Source organism: Eschrichtius robustus, chromosome 13 (assembly GCF_028021215.1).
Source record: "Eschrichtius robustus isolate mEscRob2 chromosome 13, mEscRob2.pri, whole genome shotgun sequence".
Classification (NCBI taxonomy): Eukaryota; Metazoa; Chordata; class Mammalia; order Artiodactyla; family Eschrichtiidae; genus Eschrichtius; species Eschrichtius robustus.
In genome coordinates this window covers 60,454,734-60,482,373 of record NC_090836.1, presented here as the reverse complement: position 1 = coordinate 60,482,373, position 27,640 = coordinate 60,454,734, and the positions used below count along the sequence as shown (strand labels likewise).

At 41.3% G+C, this 27,640-nt stretch overlaps 1 protein-coding gene across 1 annotated transcript in view; it reads right to left on the bottom strand.

The window, feature by feature from the left end:
* Positions 1 to 27,640, bottom strand: part of TPH2 (tryptophan hydroxylase 2) — an 86,894-nt gene that overhangs the window by 27,353 nt on the left and 31,901 nt on the right. The window contains exons 7-8 of the mRNA XM_068560606.1: positions 24,190 to 24,325; positions 8,879 to 9,005 (exon numbers count right to left, since the gene is read on the bottom strand). Of these exons, the coding sequence (XP_068416707.1) occupies positions 8,879 to 9,005; positions 24,190 to 24,325 (263 nt within the window). The remainder of the gene's footprint in view (positions 1 to 8,878; positions 9,006 to 24,189; positions 24,326 to 27,640) is intronic.

Genomic DNA, 27,640 nt, shown 5'->3' with positions numbered 1-27,640 from the left:
GTTAGCTAACGCTGTCGTGGTAATCATTCTAAAATAGATAAGTATCAAATCAACATATTGTACACCTTAAACTTAAATAATGTCGTTAAGTCAGTTATTTCTCAATAAAGCTAGAAAAAAACAAAGCTGGCACTCAAACCCCGCTGGGCTCACTTCAGGTTCAGACCCTTCCTACCACATCCCACCACACCACACCCCATACTCCCCATCAGAACATCCTACTAGCATCTTCATCAAGTTCTGAGACTCCAACTGCTGACTTGCAATGCTACTGTAAGGATAAAATCAAGTGGGCACAGAGCTTAGCACACAAACAGAGAATGAACAGTTACCAAAGCAGCTCTATTTTTATGAGTTTCCAAATATCTAAAATAGGTTGTTGGGGTTTTTTTTCCTCATCTGCAGTTTTATGATATCTCTCTGAGGCCCCTAGGATACAGTTACAAATGATGAAGAAAGATCTGAGTTGCAAAAAATGTACAACTATTCCGGATTGCAAATAGATTTGTTTCTAAACATAGTGAGCAATGTAGAGCTCACTTTTTAATTCCAAATAATGGTGGTATTCTCATCATAATATAAATAGATGACAAACACCTGTAATGTCAACGATGAATATTGTAAGTGAAACATATACAGCTAGAGCAAAATACCTTTAGCTCCAATATCAAAGATCTCAAAAGAGAGTATAGACAGAAGGAAGTGTGGCCTTGGAGCACTCAGGTAGAAAAAGACCAAGGGAGGGGGTAGTGAAAACAATGACAAAGGACAGAAGTGAAGTTCTAAGGGGCTAGTTAAAGAAATACAGTGCTCCTTGCAAGGCAAGACCACTTTTCTATATGCACAGAAGACATAAAAGTGAAAGTAATGAGTTGGAATAGATATTATTAACTTTTAATTAAGTTACTCTTGGAAATAACACACAAGCTCATCATCCACCCAAACATCTCAATTAAGAATGTATAAAAGTGCAGTCCTTCCAGCTTTTTGTCAGCTTTGTATCAAATGATCCAAATAGCTGAACTAGTTCAAAGACTCTACATGGAGTAAATAAGCCTGGGGCTTATTTTGAGCTTTCTGTAGAGATACTAAAATGGTCATTTTTAATGTCATCCATCTTCAGAAAGAAGTAGAGTTGGGCATAAGTCTTTTAAAAGCCGAAAGTTCCCCACCTCCAGCCAGGTAGGCAAGGTCATGAGAGACCGGGAAACAAGCTAAGGTCCTCCACAGACAGGAAAACATTAATTAGGAATTCATAAACTAAGGTTACCTTTACAATTATACTTCTAATGTGAATTATAGTCAATTGTTAGTTTAAGGCTGACTGTATATTTCATTACTGCTCTCAGCATGAAAAAAGTCCTGTTTATACCTGGAAATTCAAACACACTTGATTCATGGCCATCAAAAACCCCAAACAATGCAAACTTTTTACTTGGAACTAATAAATTACTTGCTTTGATAAAGTACAAACAGAACCCTATATTACTAATTTTTTGACAGCCTTTTCCTGTAAAAAAATTAGCTGGTGATCAGGTCTCTGCTCACAGTGACTTTCACCCTTTTAAAAAACATTCTAGACTCGTATCTCTTAAACTGTGCTCCTTGCAATATTAATAGCTTGGGATGCTAATATGTCTTCCATAAAAAGAGACTTTGGCGACCATATAACGTACTTCCTTAATTTTCAAGTTCACATTTTAACATTTCTAAAATGGAGCTTCTTACAAACAATGTCAAAAAATTTTGCTAGTTGAATCTTTTTCCCCTTTAAAAAAAACTATTAAATTAATTTAATGGCATCTTAAAATGGAGGGAACATGGTCAGTTTGTAAAAATAAAATTTTTATCACTTATACGATTCGCTCTGCACATTATCTTATTAAAGGCCCTGAAAATCCTATACTTTGAAAACAAAGCTGTTTACTTCACTTAACCCAGTTTTTCCCAAATATATTTGCCCATTGATCCCTTCTGGCATAGAACTCATAGTAACATTTCATGAGACTAATGTTCTGGGGACACATTCTGGTTACTCCTTCATTACCCTTGGCCAAGACACTTTGCTCATCAGCTTTACCAAGACCCAGTGACAGAAGCCCTTCATCAGGAAGTGAAGGTAAACATGTTTTGGGGTTGACAGAACTGAATGGATAACCTAAAACTCTCTGTAGAGGGAAAATTCCAAATGGGCCAGAGGCCGATTTATTCTGCTTGGGAAACATCGGTGGTGTATTCCTACTGATTGCTTTCTCCAACAAATGATGCACAGCTTTGTCTGTTTCAAATGCCTTTATGATGTGAGAAGTGAATAGACTGAATTGAAGCCATCTGCATCATAGGATGGGACACAGTGTTTGGTGAAAGGCGTCCCTTTACATTTCCTAACATTTGGGGAAAGAGAAATCAATAATTTTCTAGGACTAGTTCCTAAATTTACCTGATCAGCAAGTTCCTGTTTGTGCATTCCTGTCAAATTGAATGATATAAGTCATATGGCAAAATAGCAGGCGGCAGGAGAATGTGAGAGCAGACACACAAAATGGAAGCGGTGACATGGCACTCAGAGATACAAGGGTGCATTTTCGGGCCCAGAATAAGTCCTAAATAAACTCATGTCACACCGCACAATATTTATCTGGCAATACCCTATTAAGCTTAGTTTTTAGCAAAAGTATTGAATATGGAAATAAAGCTAAAAGCTTACCACATGCCTTTTGAAAGACATACTCAAGCATTGTCTAACAGGTGCACCTGTGTAACGGTCACCTGCTTCTCTTGAACGAGAAGCATCAGCATTACCTGGGATCTTATCAGAAATGCCAGATCTCAGGCCCCATTCCAGACCTACTTGGCCAGAATCTGACTCGTAACAAGATCCCTAGGTTATTTTATACACATTACCATTTGAAAAACACTGGTCTAGGGAATATACCCTTTGTCTGACTTCCTATTTATATTGATTGAGGCCCAGATGCTGTTAATTTTATGAAGACTGATGAATTGCAAGTTATTTTTGTCCGCTAGACATACAAATGACTTCTGCCTGGTAGAAAAGATAACTTCAAGGTTACAGTTCTTTGCCCTGTAGAACATAAAACATTTCGCACCTTGTTCCAGGCTTCTTTCTTTCAGTGACTAGATAGTCTGTCTCTCAAATTCTTCTTTGAGCTACATTTACCATCTTGCTTTTCCCTCATGACCGAGTTAAATAAATCTTTGACACATGCTCAGCATATATGTATGACAGTCATGCTTGTGACTGTTTAAAGTTGTAATTCAAAACCAGTCACCTCTCAATAGCAATAAGATACTTATTTCTAGTGAAGATGGTAATAGCCGTCCTTTCTTGGGAAAAATAGTCAGTTGTCCAGTAAGCAGTAATTGAGAACGTCCAATATGATATAAAGACGAATCTAGCATGGGCTGGTCATTCAGCATGGTATAGTATAACGTATACTCTAACTTTAAATACAAGGGCTGGCAACTGAGAGCCTAGAGTTCCGGTTCAGCTTGCAAACATGATTTGCAGCCAAAGAACATTTTGTTTTATTTTCATTTTTGAATTCGAAGGCCTTTAGGTGTAATGTAGTGTGTCTTCTCTAGTTCTCCACAGGCTCCAGTACTCCTTGTTATCTTCTATCAGGCTATTTCACACATACTGGCTACCTGTCTGGCCCCTGAAGGCACTTACGATTACCGTCCTTAAAGAAGACACTAATCTATTAAATCCATGTAAGCCAGTACTACAGTGGGAAATGGCTGGTCTGAAAATTACAGCACACGCTATGCAACCCTTTTGGGGCCTATTTTTGCATATCTGTCATGCACAGACCCTGGACAGCTACGATGAGTATGAAAAGGGTGCAGCTGCCAAATCCAGCGGCCTTATTCATTATCCACCAGAGGGCAAATTATTTACGTGTATAACAATGCATTTCACATACAGTCACCAAGCATCATCATCAACTTCTTCAGATACAAAAGAGTTTCATTTAAACGGTTCTCAGGGAGTAGACACCATTGCCCACATAAAACAGCAGAGATAACTTCATTCTCAAAAATGAGCATTATTAAAATGTCAAAATAAATATCATGCAGAAATATAGCAAGAAGAGGCAGTAGGTATAGGCAATCACCTAGTCCCTCTGAAATCAGACCCAGAAGTTCAGAAGCAGCTTTGAACAAAACAAGAGTTTGGCGGCGCCCCTTAGGCTTGGGGGAGGCTGTATTCTGCCTTAGATGGATTGGTTGACAGCACATCACAGAAAGTTATTAAGTGTCTACTTTCACCAGGCATGACTCTCTTTTTCATAAGTGCTTAAGTTCACTAAACAAGGAAAAGCAGGCACTCTACAAACAGAGTCATTAATAATATAAATCTCACCTAGAGTAAAAGAATAATATGGGCTGTCTCATTGTTCTGCGCATAAATAGTGATTTCTGTGGTTTTCCATTTGCCCTCTCTATGGATTTTTCTCCTTTGGTGCATCTCATCTCTCATTTTATTCTAGTACTTTTTCAGGAGACTTAATGAACACGACTTGGAGGAAATCAGCTAATAATACCTCCATTTCTCATCTGGACAGCCAAGAGGCCTCGCTAACCACCACTCTTCCCCCACCATTGGACTTTTTACCCCTCCCAGTGAGGGCTTATCTCTTAATCTCTTAGTCCTTGCAATGGGGTCATTAAATTGGTCTTCTAGTTTCAGTATATGGCTTGACAGTCCTTAATATGCATGCCATCCAGTAGGTTATTTATTCCTGGGTTTACTGTGAAACTGCCTGGCTGGAATCTGTGTTTTCTTTCAAAACCAACTTCCAGCAGTTTTCTATTCACTTTGTTTTTAACTGAGGGCTGGGATGTGGTTCTAGAAGTCAAAGGCAGGTACAGCATCATTTCAGAAAAAAGCCTCCCTAGCTTCCTCACACTGTGAGCCCTTCTTCCTTCGTATTCTTCCCATCACATGGAAAAAGCCTTCCAAATGTCTCCTTGGTCTGCAAAACGCTTTCCAACGTAAGTGGGCAGTCTATAAAATTGGAAAATCTTGGACCTGCAAGGCTTGTGAGAGACAGAAGATCAAAGAGAGCTGAGGTAGGGGCAACATGCAACATCAGGAAAAGAGAAATGAGTAGATCAGGCAAGACCTTGGTGAGGCACCACCCCCAGCCCAAACTTCTCCACTGCATTTACCAGACTCAAAATCTTTTCAGTCTTTTGAAAGTTTATACTCTCTTTGGTGTAAACTTTCAAAAGACTTAAAGTCAAAGCCACCATGAGGTTCCAGACATGTTGGCTCCCTTGGGAGACTCTTGATCCTCCCTAACCTGTCACCAATTATTTCTATACAGAGAAGAACCTCTCTGCTGGTCCCTGCCCGATTCTGAGCCCCGGTCTCCGACAATGAACTCAGAATTCACACACACTTAGAAGACTGACCTTAAATCCACTTCTCCTACACATCTGCTTATGTACGTAAATAAAAGTTAACACTGACTCTGGGTTTTCTGTATTTTTGTGTACTAGATCATGAGTTCTTTGAAGTAAGTACAACTTCTTTGTCTTTTCCCTATTCCTACCTCATGGTACCTAGGATTCTTTAGCCACTTAAAGAACATCTGTTGACTCGAATTGGCTTCTACAGAAAAGCAGGTACATTCTAGGCAAAGAACAATTGAAAAAGAGGGCAAAAGAAAGTGAGAGAAACAAGATTAATGATCTCTAATAGATGGAAGTGTTTTTGGCTACTGGGGCTAGGGCAATCCATGGCCAAGGGTGTTGGAACCATGCTAAAGAATATAAATTCCAAAAGAATACTTACTCATCCTCCAAATTCACTGGCCCTAGTAAAACAGGTTTCAAGGTTCAATTATTAGTTTTATCTTGCAAGTGTAAAAATAGAAACAGTAATGGCCCCCCCAAAGATATCCATGTCTTAATCTCCAGAACTTGTGAATATGTCACCTTTGTAGACATGGACTTTGAATGGATACCTTTGAATTATCCAGGTAGACCCCACAACAGTCCTTAAAAGCAAAGGTCAGTGAGAGAGAGAGAGAGATGTGACGATGATAGGAAGGTCAGAAAGATGCAACATTACTGTTCTGAAGATGGAGGAAGGGGGAGACAAGACAAGGAATGCAGGCAGCCTTTAGCAGCTGGAAAAAGCAAGGAAATAGATTCTCCCCCAGAGCTTCCAGAGAGGAACACAGCCCTGCTGACACCTTAATCTTAGCCCAGTGAGAAGTGTGTCAGCCTTGTAACTTTATGAAACTGTAAGATAATAGATTTATATTGTTTTAAGTCAGGAGTAATTTGTTAATTGTAATGATAGAAAATGAACACAAAAGGCAATCCTTGGCTTCAGCATTCCCTGGCATTCCCTGTCTAGCCCCCAAACCAGAAAGATTTCTTATTCTAAATGAAACTGTCCCTCTACTCTTCCTTTCCCCCTTCACCACTTGGCTGGCTTTTTCTCAACTTTCAAGACTCAGCACAAAGTTTCTCTCCTCTGACAAATTTTAGTTTTATCTATATAGACTATGAATTTCTGAAAAGTGAGGACCCTGTCATATTCCTTGTAAATGTTAGTTTGAATGATGGAATTAATCAGTCATCATTTAATGGAAGGGGCAATAAAACTGCTTTCTTGTCACTACTTTTAAGAAAGAAATTAGATCACCCACTAGGATCTACCTACATTCACATCCATGAAGTCCTACCTCATTCCTTCTCCTCCTCTCTTTGGACACACGGGTGCGTGCGCACGCACGCATGCACGCACACACGCGCACACACACACACACACACACACACACACACACTCACACAGCCTGGAAAGTTTGAATCCCAGTTTGTAGCTGTTCAGAATAAGACTAGTAAGCAAAACATTCCTCTCTGATCAAGAGTATAAACTGTAGGGATCAAAGGCTGAAACCAAAACATTTCAAGAGAAATTTGAAAGGCACAGAAAAGTTCCAAAATGTGGAGTCTAAAGCTGGAGCTTAGGTTTGAGAATTAAATAACAGGACTTATGTTGTGGAGGTTTTAAAATACATCTACAAATAATTTGATGCTCCTTTCTCCAAACAGTGGAGACGAATTCTCCTCCCCTTGCGTATGGGCTGGAGTGAGTCCCTTCTAATGAATAAAATGTGGCTGATGTGATCAGCATATGATCAAGCCACAAAAGGCATTACAACTTCCTCCCTCAGTAACTATCTCTGTCTCTTCCCTTCTCTTTCTCTCTTTCTTTCTTTCTCTCTGTCTCTCTCTCTCTCTCTTCTGAAGGAAGCCTGTTGCCAACAGCCACATGACTGAGCCATCTTGGGAGAACTTTCCCAAACCTGAAGACATCTACGGGCCCAGCCCACATCTTAACGCCAACCACAGGAAAGTCCCTAAGCCAAAACCACTCACCTAAGCTGCTCCCAAATCTCCGAACACAGAAACTATGAGATAATAAATGTTTATTGTTTTAAGCCACTAAATTTTGGAATTACTTGTTACGCAGTAATAGATAGCCAATATACGTGAGATACAATCCCTAGAGTAGAGGTTACAAATTGGAAGCTTAGCTCCTAATTCAGTCTACAAATATATTTTCCTCAGCTTGTAATGGTAGATTTCTTTTTAAGAGCCAACATTTTAAAATCATTAAATTTCACTTAGAAATCTAGATTTCCAGCCTCTCCCCAAATTTTGGAGTTCCAGCCACACAAAGGCCCACATTCCCACCTGGCAGGCTTCTGCTGTAGAACAGGCATGCTCTCCTGAGTTCACCGCAGTCCCCACTCAACCCTACTCATCCCCACACTGACACCAACAGCATGGCTTTTGCACTGCTATTGCTCTTTTAGTAGAAAAATATTTCTCAGTTCCTGTATCTCTATCAAAATTAGGAAACAAAAGGTATACTGAAAGGGCTTTGCATCTTAAGAAGTCTAGGAGAACACTTGTTTCTTGGTGGGAGTGAAGAATATTCCTACATGCCTAATACACCATCAATGTGTGTCTGTGTCAAATACACACAATTTAGAATCCTATATTTTCTTCCTCCAGTACCTTTGCTCATTGAGGCTAACACACTGGACCCTGTAGGTAGGTGAGTTTGCTAAACCTGCTCTTTCTTACTCGGGGCTCCTTGAAATGGGGCTAGAATGAGGCATATGAGCTTGCTAGATCTGGCTCTTCAGCAGCTTAAAGGTAGCCGCCAACATTACACCTTTCCTCTCATACTGCTTGTTTTGAGAAGAACCTTGCTGATACCATAGTACCTATTAAATCTTTTTCTGGTTTTGTACTTAAAATAATTGTTTAGCATGAGCTGCTTATTGCTGGCTCAAATTGTGTCTGACCAAACCCATACTGACTAATCAGAAATAATCCCGAGTACAACCTCTACTTTACCATAAATGCATAATTTTCATTATTACAAATGTTTCTAGGAAATAAACATTGAACTAGAACAAGAGTTGGCAAATTGCAGCACACAGGCCAAATCTGGCCCACCACCAGCTTTTATAAATAAAGTTTTATCGGAACATAGCCACACATTCATTTATGTACTGTCTGTGGCTGCTTTTACACCACACTGGCTGAGCTAAGTAGTTATGACAGAGGCCTCATGACCTGCAAGCCTCAAATATTTACAGTCTAGCCAATCCCTGAATGAGAAGGATAAAATACAAAGATTTTGACAGTTAATAGGCCAAGAACACATTGTGCTTCAAAGGAACACACATGGGGAAAAGTAAAGACGCCATGCCCTCTCCAGAATGTTTGCCTTATCACTCATAGTCAGTAACTCTAAAACTTTCTTTACCTTACGAATGGACATAAACAGAATGGGTTTTTAGGTTGAAAATGAACTCACTGTGGCTAGTTTCTGAACGTCTTCATCTGATGCTCCCAGGGATGCCAGGCCTATTTCTTGTGAAAACTGAGCAAACTTAGGATCCGCAAGTAGAGGGACATGTCCCAAGAGTTCGTGACATGTGTCTCTGAAAAGAAAAACATCACAGAGAAATGTTAGACAAGTTAAGCTATCACTGGCAGAACAAGACCTAAAATTCTAATTATAACCTTGTTACCGTAATTAATGTTACCAAATTTCACCAATCCTAAGGTTTTTTATCAACTCTGAAATCCAGATACATCTTACAACCATGGCATCTTAAATTATATGATATACGATATGTTAACAAAATAACAGCAACTACTATTTTCAAGAGCGTATCATATGCCAAACATGTGTTAAGTGTTTTATTACATGCACTGTCTCTTTGAATACTCAAGAGAAACTTGAATTAAAGTAACTTATTGGTGCAATGTTCTATAGACCAGGGGTGTGCAAACTACAGCTGCAGGTCAAATCTGGCCTACTGCCTGTTTCTGTAAATAAAGTTTTATTGGAACACAGCCATGCCCATTCATTAATGTATTGTCTATGGCTCCTTTTGCCTAAAACGGCGGAGTTGAGTAGTTGTGACTGAGACCATATGGCCCACAAAGCCTAAAACATTTACTAGCTGGACCTTTACTGAAAAAGTTTGTCGATTCTTGCTACAGATAGTGATAAAGCCAAAACTTGAATCCAGCTTATCATGATTTCTAAACTCTTGCTCTCAACCCTTAAGTTACACTGCATCCCATGTTACACTTTGCAGGGCACCGGGAAACAGCAGAAGATCCTATTGTCATCAACAGATGTCTTTTCCCGTGGACCATTTATCTGTCTACAACACAAGCAACTCTTTTGAGCCTTCACACTAGAAGACCCTCCCAGTCCCCTGCTTTGGCTAGCCTGAACTAGGTAATAATAGAAGTTTACATCCTCTCTCATTTGCCTGTGCTTCCACTTGGAGCCAGAGACCAGGCAAAGGCAGGTATGTGTCACAATGAAGCAAGGCGGATGCCTTCCTGAGTCATTGCCATGAATCACAAACCGTTTCCTGATACCAAGCTATCCTGGAATATATGACTCTCTGGAAATGAACCAAAAGGCAACAATATTTTATTTTCTTGACAAAAACTAATGAGCCAGGTAGTAATTGAAAGATGTTTCCTAATTTCACCTGGGCTCCTCGTAAGTGTATCACTTCAAATAGATGCTGTAACATAAATGCCAGGTACTACCACCAATATCACAAGTATAAAGTAAGTTGGATGGTCATGAGGCTGCAGCAAGGGAATGGTGGTCAAGGGCAGACGATGGGTGCCAACATAAGACATACGGCATTACTTGGTCAAAAAGTTCTGTTCCCACAGCTCAAACCACATGCCCAACCCCGGCCAGCCACTTCCCAGACATATCAGGTTGAAAAAGCAGCCAACTGAGAATATGTGGACATGATACTGAAAGAAACTCCAAATTCATTCTCTATCAACTGTGTGCCAACAGCCTCCTTTTTGTACAGAAACTGAATTTGTGGAAAAGCATATGTGGTGGTTACTCTCCAGTCACACTCCTTAAGGTGGTGAATCAGACTCATTGGATTTTAGGGAATAAGGAGAATTTAAATGTTATCAGAGCCCCTCATTTTACCTATGAAGAAATTAAAGACAGAAGGAGGAATAAAAGAAAGCTAACATAGTGCCTTCCCTGGTGGCGCAGTGGTTAAGAATCCGCCTGCCAATGCAGGGGACATGGGTTCAAGCCCTGGTCCAGGAAGATCCCACGTGCCACGAAGCAACTAAACCCGTGTGCCACAACTACTCAGCCTGAGCTCTAGAGCCTTCGAGCCACAGCTACGGAAGCCTGCGTGCATAGGGCCCGTGCTCTGCAACAAGAGAAGCCACCGCTCTCTGCAACTAGAGAAAACCCGTGCACAGCAACGAAGACCCAACGCAGCCAAAAATAAATAAATAAATTTATTAAAAAAAAAAAAAAAAAGAAAGCTAACATATACTGAGCTCCTACTATGTGCTGGGTACTGGGCTAAATGTTTTCATATCCCATTAGTAATTTCATCTTCACTTACAAAGAAGTCTTATTATTCCCATTTGATAAACGGGGAAACTAACATTCAGTAAATTTAAGCATTTTTTTCCCAAGGACACACTGTTAATGAGAGACAGAGACAAGATTTGAAATCAAATTCCTCTGACTCAAAGCTATGCTCCTTCTGTTCTATTAACTTACAAGGTGGAGTAAACGAGAAGGGCTGGGCGGGGCACAGCTTCAGTTGTGGGGAACGTTTAACCAAGCTGGTTAGCACAGGTAAAAATGCAGCCAGTGTGTCCTAAGTCTCTTTTCCTGCCACTCCGTCCTCAACCCTCCAGATTACCCGAGGAGCCTTTTTAAAAATACCAATGACTGGGCGCTACATAATGCAGTCAGACTCTCTGGGACAGACCTGAGCAGCTACATTGTTTTGAAAGCTCGCAGGGTGATCATAAGACACAGGCAGGGTGGAGACGCCCTGTCATAACAGATGATGCTTGGAACACCCTGAACAGGCTCCAAGCAACTAGTACTTAAAACTAAAGCTAAATGTGATTATGTAATTTTGAGCTGCCCAAATTTAATGCCACTAAAATTACATCATACAAACATACATACATACTGAGGAACAATGAAAGGTGGTAAGGAAAGTTCACTAGGTAGCAAGTTATTCCTCCACATGCACTTGACTCAGTTAGAGATCAGTTAAAGGTGTTTGATTCAGCATACTTCTACGCTGAGAGTGGACCCTGTAGACTCACTCCTGTGATCAGTTTTTTAAAGGTCACGCAGTCTGCACCAATGTTGGAATTGAGAGGCCCACCATGGATAAATCTGAGTACCCCCATTGTAGCTTATGATGTAAATACTAAAACAGCCCTACTGAACCAGGCAGAAAATAAGACAACAATAATTTCAAAATTAGACCAGATGTCAAACTCCAGGGAAATACTAAAGATGGTGAGTATTAGCTCATGGTATGAATAAATAAATTAAACAGTAGCTAAAAGAACAACTATTGTGGCCAACATGTATTGAATGCTTCCTATGGGTCAGGCAGAGTGCTGGGTGCTTCCTAATGTGAGAATGGGATAGGTCATGGTTACAGTGGTGGATTCTTGTTGCAAAACTGGGTTTACTTTTGAGCTTGTTAAATACTTGAAGAAGACAGTCTTCTACCTGCCTAAGTACCAACGGAGTCCAAAGGCTTATAGGCAGAAGGGAAAGTGAAAAGTTGGCAGTTAAAAAAGGAAAGAAGAAGGAAAATACGAGAGATCCAAAGGCTTTAAGGAGTCAATTCTTTGTGGTAGAAAAGGAGCTATCACCTGAGATTTAAGTTAAGGTGTAATTATCAGAAACCCATAACTCACAGCCAACTTAAGAACCTTTAATAGCATTACAAGGTAATCCAACCATACATAGAAGAGAAATTATAAATTTGAAAGAAAAAAATCATACAACACAGCAGAATAAGTTATATTGTTTCATTAAGAATGAAAGCCTGAAGCAAGAAGTCTAACAGAATTACTAATGGAATGCTCGGGATGCCTTTGCCCTGTTCTAAGTAGAAATGATTGCGCTGGTTTGTACCTTCTTCGCCGCTCTGTCTCCACGTAGAGACCCTAAGAAGGAACTGCTATTCAGATCTCTGAGCAAGTAGAGATGCAGTTCGTACAGTAACCCCACTTCTCATTGAGTCAAGGCTCAAGCACCTATATTGCAAGACCATAAATAAGGTTATTATCTTTTATGACTTTGGTGGAACATTCTCAGAAATAAACACCGGATTGTTCTCATCCCAGTGTCTTTGGCTAAGACATGTGGTATAGACAAAGGAAACTAAAGTGCCTGGAAACTCTTCAAACAACAAAGAAAGATGTTTAATGTTGCTAACTAAAGCAATTAATTAACTTTGAAAAGTTGAATTTTTTTTTTCGTTTCTGTGAGACCAAAGGACTTGGAAGCTGGGCTGACTAGCTTTCAGGGGCTGAAAGAGGTTCCAGACTGTTGCGAATCTGCAGGAGAAGACTGAGCCTCCTCTCCAAACTTTGTATCAATTAATTTCCCTGGGACTGAAGTCATGCTGTCTCACACCGCTTCACAAAGGGCAATAGTTATTATGTCCTGCCTGTAAAGTAGTTCACGATCCCTTTGCTGGTGTTTCATCCACAGCTGGAACCCTGAATATCTAATTATGAACAGGTTTCCCATGTGAGTCCACAACTACTGCCTTATCTCACCAGATCTCTCTTAAAAGATTCAATTATTTGGCTATAATTGCACCTGTCAGCACACGCTGCCTCCAATCTCCATCCACATCGGCAAACTTTTCTCTTTTCAACTCACATCCCTTTGATGCATTTTCGCCTGAATAATGCTTCTCAGAGCCCTTTTCACAGAAGCACTCTGTTCACTGGAAATGTAGGACCTTTCAAAACTGTTAACACTGTAAAACATCATGTCTCCTTTTGAAAAAAAAAAAAAACAGAAAGAAAGAAAAAGAAAAGCTAGAGCTGATATCAGACACTAAACTTTTTGCTGCTCTAAATTGGAATCTTCTCTGATAAGCCCTGTTAGGAGGATTCTAAAGCTTACAAAGGGACCTGGGCAAAATGCCTCCAGGGAATTCTTAAATCATTCTAAGGAAGCTGCAATCACTTTGCTGCTGGGAAAAGAGTCCTAGTTGTTAAATTCAAATTCAAAATGGCTCTAGCATTCTTCTCCTCTTATCAGTTTTCAAAGCTGACTTGTCCTGCTTCGTGTTGAACAACTTTTTATTTTTGCTGTAAATTAAAGCTTTTAAGAAGCAGTGAGTGGGCATGCAGCATTTGCTTCCCATCCCAAATCAGCACATCTGTCTTTGAAACCCTATTTCTATAGGTTTTGTTTGTTCTAAATATCACAGAAGCCAACACTTTAGCTAAATCATGAAGAGAAGAAAAGGAAGATGGGGTTGGGGAATGGGGGGTGGAGGTTGCACTGATGAAAAGAAACAGGAGGAGGAGCTGGAAGCCAAAACAGGGTATTTTTTCAGCTTTCACACAACCTTCGATGGGTAAGTGCAAGTAATCTGGGATAACACACCAGGACACATTGAAAAGGGGGTGACTTGGTTTGTTTTCACTTCACTGAGGAGATAATAACAGGAATTAATTTGGTATTGAGGCAATTGTTTTCAGTGCTTGTTTCAGAGCCATATACAGAGTTTCTTTAGATTTAAAATAGCATACTGTAAAATCTGGCCGATAAGATAAGATTTTAGGCCGTTCTGATGATCACTCCGCCTTATGTCCCTGTCAGGTTATAGATAAATACATATGTGGCCCTCTTTTTATGAAGCCAACCACCTGGATATTGCCCTGGTGGAAATCGTCTTTCCTTTTTTCCCCCTAGGAATCATAAGGAAGGCCATCAATGTTACTCTTCTTCAATACAGCTCTATTAAGACCAGCAGAAGATATTACACTTATTTTTTTTGGAATTTAGTTCAAGAAGCATTTTTGTGTACCTGTTATATACCAAGTGCTATGTTAGGAACTGAGACTTAAAAGTAAATAAGACATAATCCTAGAATAACCCTGAGCAAAATTTACCTCATGGTTCCATAAAAGAGCAAACGGCAAGTACTAACTTTCCTGATCTAGTGAAAGAAATAGTTTCCAATTCTTACATGTACCACAAAAGGGCTTCAAGGGAAACTGTCCATAGGTCTCCAGTTCCCCATCATCTCGGATATTTCTCATCTCTTGAATAAATAAGAGATTTTTAAACTCTTTCCCTGTGTGCTCCCCCTCCCCAAATTTTCACTAGATATTAAGGAGGTAATATAACATAAGGGTTATAAGAACTGTATATAGTCAGGAGTCAGCCCTAAGTCCATGTTGCACATTCCTGTGTAGGCAAGTTACTTAGAGCAGTGATGTGCAATAGGGCTTCCTGCAATGATGGAAATATTCTGTATCTGCATCGTCCAATATGGTAAGCTGCTTGGTTCAGGTGATTATTGAACATCTTAAATGTGACCAGCACTACTGAGGAACTAAATTTATGGTTTTATTTCATTTTACTTAATAAATTTAAACAGTCACATCTCTACCATACTGGACAGCACGGATGTATTGTGTTTTCATCTGTAAACTGGAGATTATAAGGGTCCTTATCTCATGGAGTTCTTAAACAATGTCATAAGATAATGCATTAGAAACATAAATTCCCAACAAGTTAGGTATTATTGCACATTAAATTATACTTACACCTAAGTCTATTGTACTTCAGTAGGTTTTGCCCCTTTGGAAGATATTTTATCACTTAAATAAGCAGCAGTAAGTTTCTCCTGGACACAGGTCATGCCATGTTCATCTCTGGGTTCCTGGTGCTTAGAAAAGCCTGGCACATAATAGATGTTCAGTAACTGCTTTCTGAACTCAACAGAATAAAACAGAGATGGTGGGGTTCTACTGTACCATATGGAGGTAAATCTAAATGAATCCCAAGCATAGTTTTCCTAATTTCCAGTGTAGCATAAGGGCTTGGACGAGATCTTGGTTTTGGTATTTTCTAGTTGTGTGTCCATAGGGAAATGACCTGACTTCACTGATCTTTGGAATTGCCATCTGTAAAATGGTGACAATCCTGCCTACCTCGTAGCCATGAGTGGAATGACGTCAGCCGAACAGAGCACATGTGGGAAATGTCAGAAAGGACATTTTTCCTTCTCTCCTGTGGTGGCTTCTCTACCTGTCAATAGATATAATTCTCTACATGGTGGTGAAGAGGTACAACCAGTGGTTACCTCTTCCTTGCCTAAAATTCAGTCACTTCGAATTTCTTCTGAACTTGCAATTTTAAAAAGCAAATATTCCTAAAATAATTTTTTTCCCAGGTCACCTCCGTCTTCCACACCTGAAGGTACATAAATGAGCTTCTCCCTGACGATATGGCACTGAGGGACTATGAATTGTGACTCAGGTGTGGGTGCTTATGAGCGCTAATTGTGGGTTACAGGCACCGCACAAGGAAGGCAAACCTTGGCGAGGGTGGAGCGGTGGGAAAAAAAGGAATCCTGCTTTGAATCTGCTAAAATATATACATACACAAGCTGAAAGCTGTATCCCAAGTCACTACCATGAACAGCCTAAGAGAACAACAGGGCTCTAGCAGGCACTTAGGTACAAATTTGGTTTCCAAATGCACAGGTTTTAAATAATGTATAGGGTTGTGTGCGGGGGTTTTTATAGAATGTCTATTGTTAGAGTGCTTGGAGCTTTGGAGACAAAAGGCTCCCATAAAAAGTCCTAGGGGTTATTTTTGCTTTGAGGCACCTCACAAAACTAGACACAGTATTATGATTGAAAACTTGGGAGTCCAGGTCTAGGAACGCGGGCCTTGTAACTAAGGCTGCTCTGGAATGTTACAAGGCACCTCAGCCTCCACGTGAATTTAAGAGGTGGCAAGGAAGAGTAGACCTATTTGGTATTTATATAAAGCCTTTTTCTCTGCAAAGATCAAAGCATTATTTCATCAGCCCTCACACAGGGAGGTTAAGTGGCTTACCAACAGTCACACTGAGAGCTGATGGTGGGGCCTGGAGTTTGGGCATGCGGTCCATAGGGCCTTCTGCCTGAGGATGCAGACAGAAGGAGGCATCACTGCTCTGTAGTGAGGCACTTTCCCCTTCTTCTTCTCAGTGAAATAAAAGATGCCTCCTCTTGATAAAGGGGCAGACTAACGGTGGCCCTGTGAAGATCAAAGGAGAGAGCGGGCTTCTAACAAAGCCTGGTAGTTGGACCGAACACTGGATGGGACAGCACAGCACTAGACCATCCAATAAGCACATCCAGTACTTAGGGTTCTGGCAAAGCAGGGCCACCAAATTAAAGAAAGAAAGTGTCACTCTCAACTATCTTACATAAAATTTATAGTTGGAAAATCAAGAAAGAAGCTATTCAACTTCAGCACATATACAAGTTTTGAGTTTTCCTGTATAGTGTTACTTTTTAATATAGAATAGTGGTTAATCCAACAGATGCTGGCACTACTCCCTGAGTTCAAATCCTGACTCCCCTATTTACCAGCTGTGTGACCCTGAGCAAATTAATTAACCTTTCTGTGTCTCAATTTCCTCATCCATAAATTCAGAATAATAATAGTAACTCACAACTCAGAAGGTTGTTGTGATTATTGAGTTCATCCACATACAACACTTAAAATAGTGCCTGCACATATTGATATATACATGTTGGCTATTAGTAGGAAAAAATATATTATTATTGCTTCTGCTGCTGTTGTTGTTGAACTCATCTATGTTGGAGAATGGAAGGGGTGAAAATATTCTCGGCTTAGGGCCTCTAACGTCTTAACTGACCCTGGATGTAGCCCAAACCAAGTTTCTCCCGAGGGAGACAATGGCTGCTAAGCTTGGAGTGTGAGCTCCGGGATAAAACTCAGGAAAGGGAGGCCAGATGGGATCAGCTTTCTGAGAACATGCCATTTTCTGAGAATCGCTGGTACGATGCTTGCTCTGCTCTCCTGAACAGCAAAATGATGACAGAACCATGGAGGAAGCCAGTTGGCTGGGCAGGAAGCTTGGCACTGCGCTTGGCAGGGATGAGGGCGATCTGTGGGAAAGAGCAAGTTTAAGCTAAACCAGAGCTCATAGGAATGAAGGTTAAACTCTATAAAACTCTGGCTTATCTTCCTGCCTCTTCAGTGAGACCTTGCCCAGATGTGACTTCAGCAAGGCCCAATATTAAAAACACCCATCACGGTCAGGGCTTAAATCAGACAAGTTCACAGACCCAGAATCCCTCAGACGGCAGCAAGGAGGGAAAGTCGCAGAAGGAAAGGTCCTATCTTCCCTCTCATTACAGACCTAGTGAAAGGCATCTCTTTGATCAAGAGAGGGGCAGTCAATGTTTCTTATAAATTTGAAAGCCTGTGTCTTCACCTGCTGGTATTGTTATTTAACAAATAATGTCAGCATTAATGACTGACCCACAGGAAAAGGAAATGAATGACATCTGCCAGTTTTAGAGAGGGTTCTGTTCTAATAAGCAAGGGCTAAGCATAAAATTCACTTGCTTAGCTTAGAAATAGATGAAAACTAAAGTTAGAAATAATTCACTTTTATTTTTCTTGTAAAAGTGGAACACAGCAGCAATGATAAGAAAAATCACCTGACTGCAAAACCTTTTTTAAACTTTAAAACAGTTATATTTAAAAATAACATTAATTGCCCCTAAAGTGTCCAACTGTGACAAGAAAGATTTTCCTTAACGCAGATGCATTTAGTTGCATTATGGCAGTAAACACTGCAATAAGAGTTAATGGCGCCATGACTTTTTTCCTAGTGGTGAAAGTTTGCTCTCTGATTTGAAAAGTGACACAGCGGGAAAGAGCAGAAGAAGATAGACCCGCATCAGTCTGTACTGAATCCTCAATCATCCCAATGCAGCCCTGAATCCGAAACTCCCTGACTGAATAAGCTTATGCTATGCTGTGCAAAGGATATTTCTGTTACCAGTATATTAAGCACAACATCTGAAAAACAAAACAGAAGGCATATTTTTAAATGTTTTCATTAAAACATTTTTTTAAAGGGATTTCTGGTGCAAAACTGCACTATTACTTTGGCAATAGCTCTACTGGAAAGACAGATATTGTACTGGCTTGACCTCCAAGAACTGATGTTGAAGAATGTATGTTTATATTGAAAATGCCCGGTTGCTTCCCCCTGAGCAGAGGACAAGGGGTGAGAGGGTTGTGCTGTGGATGTGTGTTTCAACACTGCTCTGGGCAATGTTTTATGTTCCAAAGGTACAGAACCTTGAGGCGTCTGGCCACCTCTGGTCTTCATTCAGAAATCTAGATGGGATGGGTGGGTTTGGCTTATATTGGAGAGAACAAGACTGGATTATAATACCTTAGAAAATAGGACCTTCTTGCCTTACCCTCCTTCATTTCCAAGACCTCTGTCAGTCCACACAGCTTCTGAAGAAAAGCATGAGATTTGGCCCCAGGAAAATATGGTTTTATTAAACCTTATTTCTTATTAAAGAGCTCTGCATTTCTAAGATACCACTGGCCATCAGGACTACAGATAAAATTGGAAATCATATACACAAGTACATGTGCACATGCAAATTCAGTGAGCAAGTATTTAACCTCCACCTTGCACAGAACACGTTCAAGAAGTCTGTTGAAACTATGAAGCATAGAGACCACAGATCCCCTAGAAGGAAGTGTCCAGGGAAGAAAAGCCAAACGAACTAAAGAGGAACTGGGGGTGGGCGGGTAGGATGCATACGACAGCTGAAAATCCAAAGCGCCCTCTGAACACCAGAAGGCTGACATCAGAGACGAGACCAGACCAGACAAGGCCAAGGAGTGAGGGAAAGATACCTCCCTCCAACTCTCTTCTCCCTGCAGTGTGCCCAAGACCAGTTTAGGAAACACACTGGATCTCCACCGCCCCGCTCCAGCAAGAATCTTCTAGAGGCAAGTCCAGAGATGTTCCTACCACTGTTCTGGTCTGCTGTCCTCCCCCTGACTTCAGACATGCACAGCACGCCCACACGCAGGACAGTCCTGCAGGGACCTGCACCACTGCTTGCCAATTTCAGAGCGTATCTTCTTGATGTCACATTTAAGAAGTTCAAATAAAACTCAGAACACATCACAGACTGACACTGTTTTTTAGGAGAGGGCAATGAGCTTTCCTACCTTTAAGGTGAGACTATATTCAGGGTTTGTTACCCAAAGGGGGAAAATGTCTTCTTAGCACCATGTGAAGTGCAGTTGGGTCTCTCTCTTTTTCTTTCCTTCCCTCTGTCTCTCTCTCTCTCTCTCTCTCTCTCTCTCTCTCTCTCTTATTTTCATAAGGGGGAGGTGGGGACAAGCTTCACATTTCTTTTCCCTCCTCTCCTTCAGCTTCACAGTGAACAACCACTTTTTTCTTTTGAAATGATCTTCATTCCCAAAGCAAAACAGATGAGCAAAATAGGTTGGCCCTCCTGGGTGTGATGTGGAGAGACTTTTCTGGTCCAAGTGACCTATCCTCCCAGCCTCAACTGGTGTCTAAAATTCCACCGTTAATGGTTCATGACTTTGCCTGAAGACACTGAATATATTAAAATGCCTTATTGATGGAGGGGTGTCCAGCAGCAGCTCTTGAAATCAAAGTAAAGCTGCAGGAAGGAGTGGAGGGGCTGCAGCCCTGCAGATGGAGGTGCTACCACCACACAGGGTGCAGCCGGGGCTTCCCCTGTTCCCTTCACTCCACAGATCTCAGACTGAGCCTGGGACTCTGCACATGTCTCAAACCTGGCACCTTCTGGTGGCAGTGGCATTCACGGCTTCAGCCCACTGTGGACTCAGTTTTTACTTTATATGCCAGGTTTGGGGATCCACTCCAACCTCAGTCTGGATCTTCTTGTTCCTGTATTGCCTTTATCAGCTGGCCTTGAGTTAATTACAGTCTGATGAAGGAGACTGACACATGAACAAATAATTACCATGCAGTGTTGTGTTAAAATAGAAAGAAGGAAAAGTATTACAGGAATATCTAGCTCTGCCTGGGAAAGTCTTCACAGAAAAGGTTGCTACTGAGCTTTAATCCTGAGAATTAAAATGATTTCACAAGAGTCATTCCAGGCCAAATGAACCACCTGCGTTGGCTCATGCTTGTGCAAAGGCATGAACCAACAGGCTCACGGGGATGGTGAGAAGTCCAGTATGGCTGGAGCATAAGGTTTTGGAGGGGGGTAGAAAGAGAGACAGAAGATGTGATTTGATGATATAAAACATTTTTAATTTTTTCCTTGTATGTAACAGGGAACCAACAGAGGTCGAACACGGGAATGCTACAGCCAGATTGGTGTTTTAGAACGGAAACAAAGTCTACAGATTGCTTCTAAGAGAAAAATAATTGTCAGACAGAGCAACAATGACCTGCCAAATTTCTTCTTCTCAAACAGTGGTTCTCACTGGGGAAGATGTTGCCCCCTGGGGACATTTGGCAGTTTCTGGAGACACCTTTGGTTGTCACATCTGGCACGGGTGGGAGCGTACTGTTGACATCTAGCAGGTAGAGGCCAGGGATGCCGCTAAACATCCTACCACAACAAAGCATTATTTGGCTCAAAAGATCAATAGCGCCAAGGTTGAGAAACCCTGTTCTAAAAGATCAAGTGGCCAGAGGGTGCAATATGACACAGAACACAATGGACTTCCCAGAGAAGCAAAGAGGAGAGCAGGAGATTGGGGGTGGGGGGGGGGGGCTTCTCAAATTTTTGTTCTGCCACTATTCGCATGCCAGGTGATGCTCGCACACCCACGTAACTTAGAGCTCTGTCTCTTTCCCTGTCATTCCACTGAGTGAGAGGGATGCTCTTATTGGAATAACCTTGAATTTGACCCAATTGATTTTTTTTAAAAGAAATCATTTGTAAACTTCAATACTCGATTAGTGACAAAGTTGCTTGCGATCACAGCTAATCAAAATAAGTAGCTATGCGACAACAGTGTGCAGGATCCCTGCCTCAGGCAGTGCTCCAAGGGAGACAGAGCCTCGCTTCTAGCAGAATCGGTGACCTTTCAATCCAGGTAGAAACACATGGAAAAGCAACCCTTCCCACCAAGAAAATCAGGAGTCACTGATTCTCCAGGACTTTCTCTACTGTCCTCCAGGCCAGAACCTCCCCAGGGAAGCAACCCAATCTGCCACTGCTTTTTTAAATTCAAGCCCCAGTACCTGACCAGTTTTAAAATGTAAAATGGTAAAACAACCTATGTTTAACACCCAATATGTGTTGAGAGCTAGGCTATCAAAATACATTCTTCCCACAGTGAAGAGGAAAATAACAAAATTCTTTTTTCAGATACTGTATTTTCGCTGCTTTCACTCTCATTTCTAGCTGCCTCTTCAGGGCCCGTCTCTGTCTCATTAGTGCTGCCTCAACTACAACAGTTCAGCAATTAGAAGCAGTTACTTGGAAGCAGAGTACAAGCACCAAACACAGGAGCCAAGCTGAACTTCACAAATTGGAGAAGCTGCCCTCTTGGTTCTCAATTGAGGAAATGGGACTGCATTTCAAAGACAATGCCTGCGAAAGTGCTTGGGCAGGAAACAGCACTCCCGATCTAGTCTTTCATAGATTCAAACTACAGCATGTGGCTGGGAAGAGACTTGGGACTTTGTTATACATAAGGATTAAAGGGACCTTTACAGAGAACTGTGTCTGCACAGTGTATATCTGGAAGGACGCAGTGGAAACTGGTAGCAGTGGTTGCCCCTGGGGAGGATGCAGCAGGTGTCAAGGGAGCAGAGGAGGGAAAAAAGTCACTGTTCAGAGTGTGCCCTTTCGTAAGCTTTGAATGCTGAATCATGTGCATGTGTTACCTACTCATAAAATCATAAGAATAATTTAAGAAACAAATGAATGACATAAAACCCACAAAAAGGAGCCTGCCAAAACAACCCCAAGGTAGTGAATCCCAAGTTTCCATGCTCTGACTTAGCTTCCTCTTGTCTGTGTGGTCAGGAGTCATGGAAGAAGAAATCACTCAGATCGACAGCAGGAGCTCTAATTCACTTCTGAACTCTCAGCCCTTATTTCCAACTACCAGGGGCTTCTCCAACTGGAGGTGCCACCCGTGGGCCCCTCAAAGACAGGATGCTCCAAACACAAATCCTCCTCTTTTCTCCCTCTTTTATTCCCTTTTGCCTCCAAGCCTAATCCCCCTCCAATATTTTCAATTATTATTAGAAAAAACTACCCATTCAGCTTCCCAATCTATTGATAAAAACCTTAGCATTGTCTTAGGGACCCTCTCATCTCCTGGCCCTCATTATAGTCACCAAATACTGTTAATTCCATCTTGATGATGTTTTTCCGAGGTGACCTCTCGTCTTATCCCACTGATGGCTTATAAACTGTATTCCTTCACTGGAACGGGAGCTCCTGCTGGTTTTCCAGCTAGTTCAGTCTCCATACTTCCCAGTGCCCACCCTCATCATCTTTCTCAAAGACGATTATCTGATCATGCTTAGGGACCTTGGACAGCTCCCTGCTGCCTACAGAATTAAGCCCAAAGGTCCTGTTTTGACAAATGACTGTTTTCATTGTGGACAGAAGAGTCATTTCATCCCTAACACATACCTATGCTCTGGCCACTCTAAAGTAACAAGCCTTGCTCATTTATGCCTCTTTTATGCCTCCACATCTTTGTACTGGTTGTTTTCCTTGACTTGAAAGCTTTCCCCTCCCTCCCCACTCAGCTTTACCCAAAAAAAGAAATTCCAACCCACCCTTCTAGACCCCCACTCATTTTTCACTTTCTCTGAAATGCCTTTCGGGACTGTTCCCTCCCCTTTGCTACTCTGATACTCTGCACACACACACACACCCTTACATCCCTAAACACATTCTTTTGTAATTATTTATGTTTCTATCTCCCCTGCCAGAATGGGCTTTAAAAAAACAGCTGCTACATTTTATTCATCTTTGAATCCGCTGCACCTCCCTGCTAGCATTGCACATAAATGTTTGCTGAATGAATTGGTTGAAAGTACTTTGGTAAAAATGTAACACATTATTCCCCCAATTTTATAGACCTCTGTGGCTAAACTGTCATTTCTTTGCCCTCTCTCTCTGCATACACTTTGGCAGCTACCGCGGGTCTCAGGAGGACCAGTTATTCAAAGGCAACTAACAAAGTGGCTGCTATTTGTAAACCCTCTGGGCTAGATTTAGAGATTGCCTTTCTTAGCTCTGACAGCTCTCCTTTGAGCATTCATCCACTCTAAGAAGCATTTCTCTCCCAAATGTCTGGAGTCCTATAAGTAACCTTTGTTTACCCTGAAAACACTTTCAGGGATGCTGAAAGGAGCTAAAAAAAGAAAAAAAACAATGTAGTGACCCTGCAGGGACCCAGCTGGTCAGTGAACCTCTGTCCCCTAGGAAGGGGAGGGGGCTTCGGAGACTCAGCTCTAATCCCCGCCCACTTCTGTCACCATCAGCTACTTTACTGCTCTCTGCTCCCCAGTGAAGACCTTGGCAGCCCATTAATCACAAGACTATTCAGGTAAAACAGCATCATAAGCAAAGTGATAACCTCGGTGACCTAAGGAACAGTGGTCTTTAGGGTTCCTGGACCCAATTTACTCTCAAGTAAAGTGAGCCCTGACCACTTTCCAATGTGGCGGTCTCCATCCAGCCCAGCTTTCCAGTGTGGGTACTCACGGTTCCGGGGTGTAGAGGGGGTCCGAGCCATGGCGGATGTATTGAGTACAGTGGAACACTCTGTAGGCCAGTCCTGCCAGAAAGTCTCGAGGACTCAGGTATCCAGCCACTGGTCTCACGGTGAAGCCAGACCTTTCTAAAGAGGAAACAGAAAGAGCCAACTAAATATTAACCCGACAGGACTTGATGGTCCAAGCAGGGCTTCCTATTATTTATAAGGCTGTTCTAGAAACAAAGTAATCAAGGTCCTAAAACTCTTGACAATTGAATGACATACACTGTTAACAGCTATCGTGTTTGTGGCTTCGGATGACTAAAATACACTCACGAATGATGGTTTCCAGGGGAATAAGACGTTCATTAAAATGGAAAGAAAGGCAAAAAAAACCTTAAGGATTTAAATTCAGAGGCCAAATTAGGATAAGAAAGCTCAAATACGCAGGAGAAGATTACAATCTAAAGTGATGTAAACTAAATTTTTGGTGGTGAGCACAAGGTAGTGTACATAGAAGTAGAAATATAAGGTTGTACATGTGAAACTTATATAATATTCTAAACCAATGTGACCTCAGTAAGAAATAATTTTTTTAAAATACATCAGATGCAAAAGACTACACATTTTGTGATTCTATTTATATGATGTCCAGAGGAGGAATATCTATAGATAGGAAGCAAATCAGTTGTTGCCCAGGGCTAGGGGTAAGAACAAGGACTGACCATAAAGGGGCAAAAGAAAACTTTTTGCAGTGATGGAAATGTTGTAAAACTGAATTGCTATGATGGTTACACAACTCTATAAATTTACTAGCATCCCTGAATTGTACAGTTACAGTGGGTAAATTTTATGTTATGTAAACTATACCTCAATGAAGCTGCTAAAAAATATAAATAAATGGGGCTTCCCTGGTGGCGCAGTGGTTGAGAATCTGCCTGCTAATGCAGGGGACACGGGTTCGAGCCCTGGTCTGGGAAGATCCCACATGCCACGGAGCAGCTGGGCCCGTGAGCCACAACTACTGAGCCTGCGCGTCTGGAGCCTGTGCCCCGCAACGGGAGGGGCCGCGATAGTGAGAGGCCCGCGCACCGCGATGAAGAGCGGTCCCCGCACCGCGATGAAGAGTGGCCCCCGCTTGCCGCAACTAGAGAAAGCCCTCGCACGAACCGAAGACCCAACACAGCCAAAAATAAAAATAATAAATAAATAAATAAATAAAGTAGCTATAAAAAAAAAAAATACTAATTATTAAAAAAATATATATATAAATAAATGAATAAATAAATAAATAAATAAATAAATAAAGTGATGCTTACTACAGATTACCTGATATCTTTCTAAAGACACACCTAGATAGGGATTCTTTCTGCGTGTACGTGGTCAGTGAACACAGAGCTAATTCACCCCCTTGACTAGCATCCTGGAATCAGTTCACACGACAGCTTTCTATTGTCAAAACCACCTAACCCCTTCATTCCACATTGCAATATCCCATTTCTTTGATATTATGAAAACAATTATATTAATTACCGCAGTTTGAAAAGGTACGCTAAAGCTCTGCATGCTTTGCTGGTTTATGGTAAGAGGAGAAAAACAAAATAAGCAGAATACAATAAAATCTATGAAATCAGCCTAGACTGCTAACCCAGTTAAGGACTGCTTAATAATTCCTGCTCATGAAGGCCCAGAAAATTTCCACAGGAGGGGTTCTACTTCTGATGCCAGCACTGTAAAGGCGCCCATTCTGAAAACCTCAGCTCATTAGAAAAGCATCTCAGAATGGTTAGAAATGGTTTTGAAAGATAAAAAGCAATTAAGCATATAAAACAAGTCCACCCTGGGATTCTGGGTACCTACAAGGAAATAACCCTGTTCTCAGGCCTCCTCAGACCCGTAATTCTAACAGTGTTCAGTTCATTCCAAAAGTTCTCAGGTGGATTGATTGTTCTCCACTGAAAATCAAAAAGATAAGTGTATTTTTTTCTTTTTGAATTTTATGTCAATTAAGCCAGTATCCCACATGTGGGGTACAGGGGAAGCATCCTTTAGTTTAATAGTTATGTATTTTATTTTCTTATAAATTTAAACATATATGTATCTATCACATCAAGAAATTTGAATTTGACTACCATTGCTTAAAAAGTTTCCTTTTAAAATAAATTTGGTATTTTAAAAGTGAGTCAATTAAAAGAAATAAAAATACACACATTTACATTGTGCTTGCTGTGTACCAATGAATGATGCAAACTGAGTGCCCAGTACCCAGTTCATCAAAGGTGGGAAAATCAATAACAATAATAGTAGTAATAGTAACTAAAACTCTGCTATGCTTAATGTGTGTCAAGCAATAACTTTAGGGCTTTAGGGTATATCAATTAGTTTCCCCTCCCAACCTTGTAAGGTAGATAAAATTGTTATCTCTGTTTGCAGAGAGGACACTGAGGCACAGAGAAGTTAAGGTAATTCATCTATCTAAGGTCACACAGCCAGGAACCGGCAGAGCCATGACTCAACCCCAGGCATTCTGCATCCAGAATCTGTACTGTACTATACTGCCCCTCATAAAAATATTAAGTTGGGTGACAGATATGGCAAAACTTATGAGATGGTAATCTAATTCCTGGGGTTTGAGAAACAAAGCAGTAAAAAGCATCCCCACATAGGAATAATCAAGACCATGGTAAATATATAATACACACATAACACCATGGGAAACAAAAAGGGACATGCCAGAGGCAGGGCTGTTAGGGAGAATATAATCTAGTTAAACAACGGCATAAGGCATTATGCATTTAGGCGGTAATTAAATGACACTGATCAATGGTCCTCAATCTCTTTCTCTCGGTAACAAATATCATGGATGACATCCACGCATGGGGCCCTCCCATCACGCTAAGTGTGGTTCTCAGTGGACCAGCTGTCAGGCCATGCCTACCTCTCTCCTGATACACACATGAGCTAGGATGAAACTGTGGTGGCTCTTATGATGAGGATTCATAAAGAAGGCAGGACTTGCTCTGAGCCTTGAAGAACAGGTAGAATCTGAGCAGGTGAAGGAATGACTTTTGTAGCAAGGCACAGAGCCTAAGCAGTGGTATGAAGACCCACAGCTAGAACAGAGGGTTTGTGCGGTGCAGTCATAGCAGCAGATGCACTTGGAAAGCTGAGTCAGGGCCGTGAGTTGAGGCTGAGCAGTTCAGAACTTGCGCGTACGAACCAGAGGCCAGCAAACTATGGCCTGTAGTCCAAATCCGGGTTGCCGCCTGTTTGTGTACACCTGTGAGCTAAGAATAGTTTTTACATTTTTTTTGGCCATGCCGCACGGCTTGTGGGATCTCAGTTCCCCGACCAGGGATTTCATCCAGGGCCGTGGCAATGAAAGCCCGGAATCCTAACTACTAGGTCACCAGGGAACTCCCTTTACATTTTTTAATGGTCACATTTAAATGGTTATAA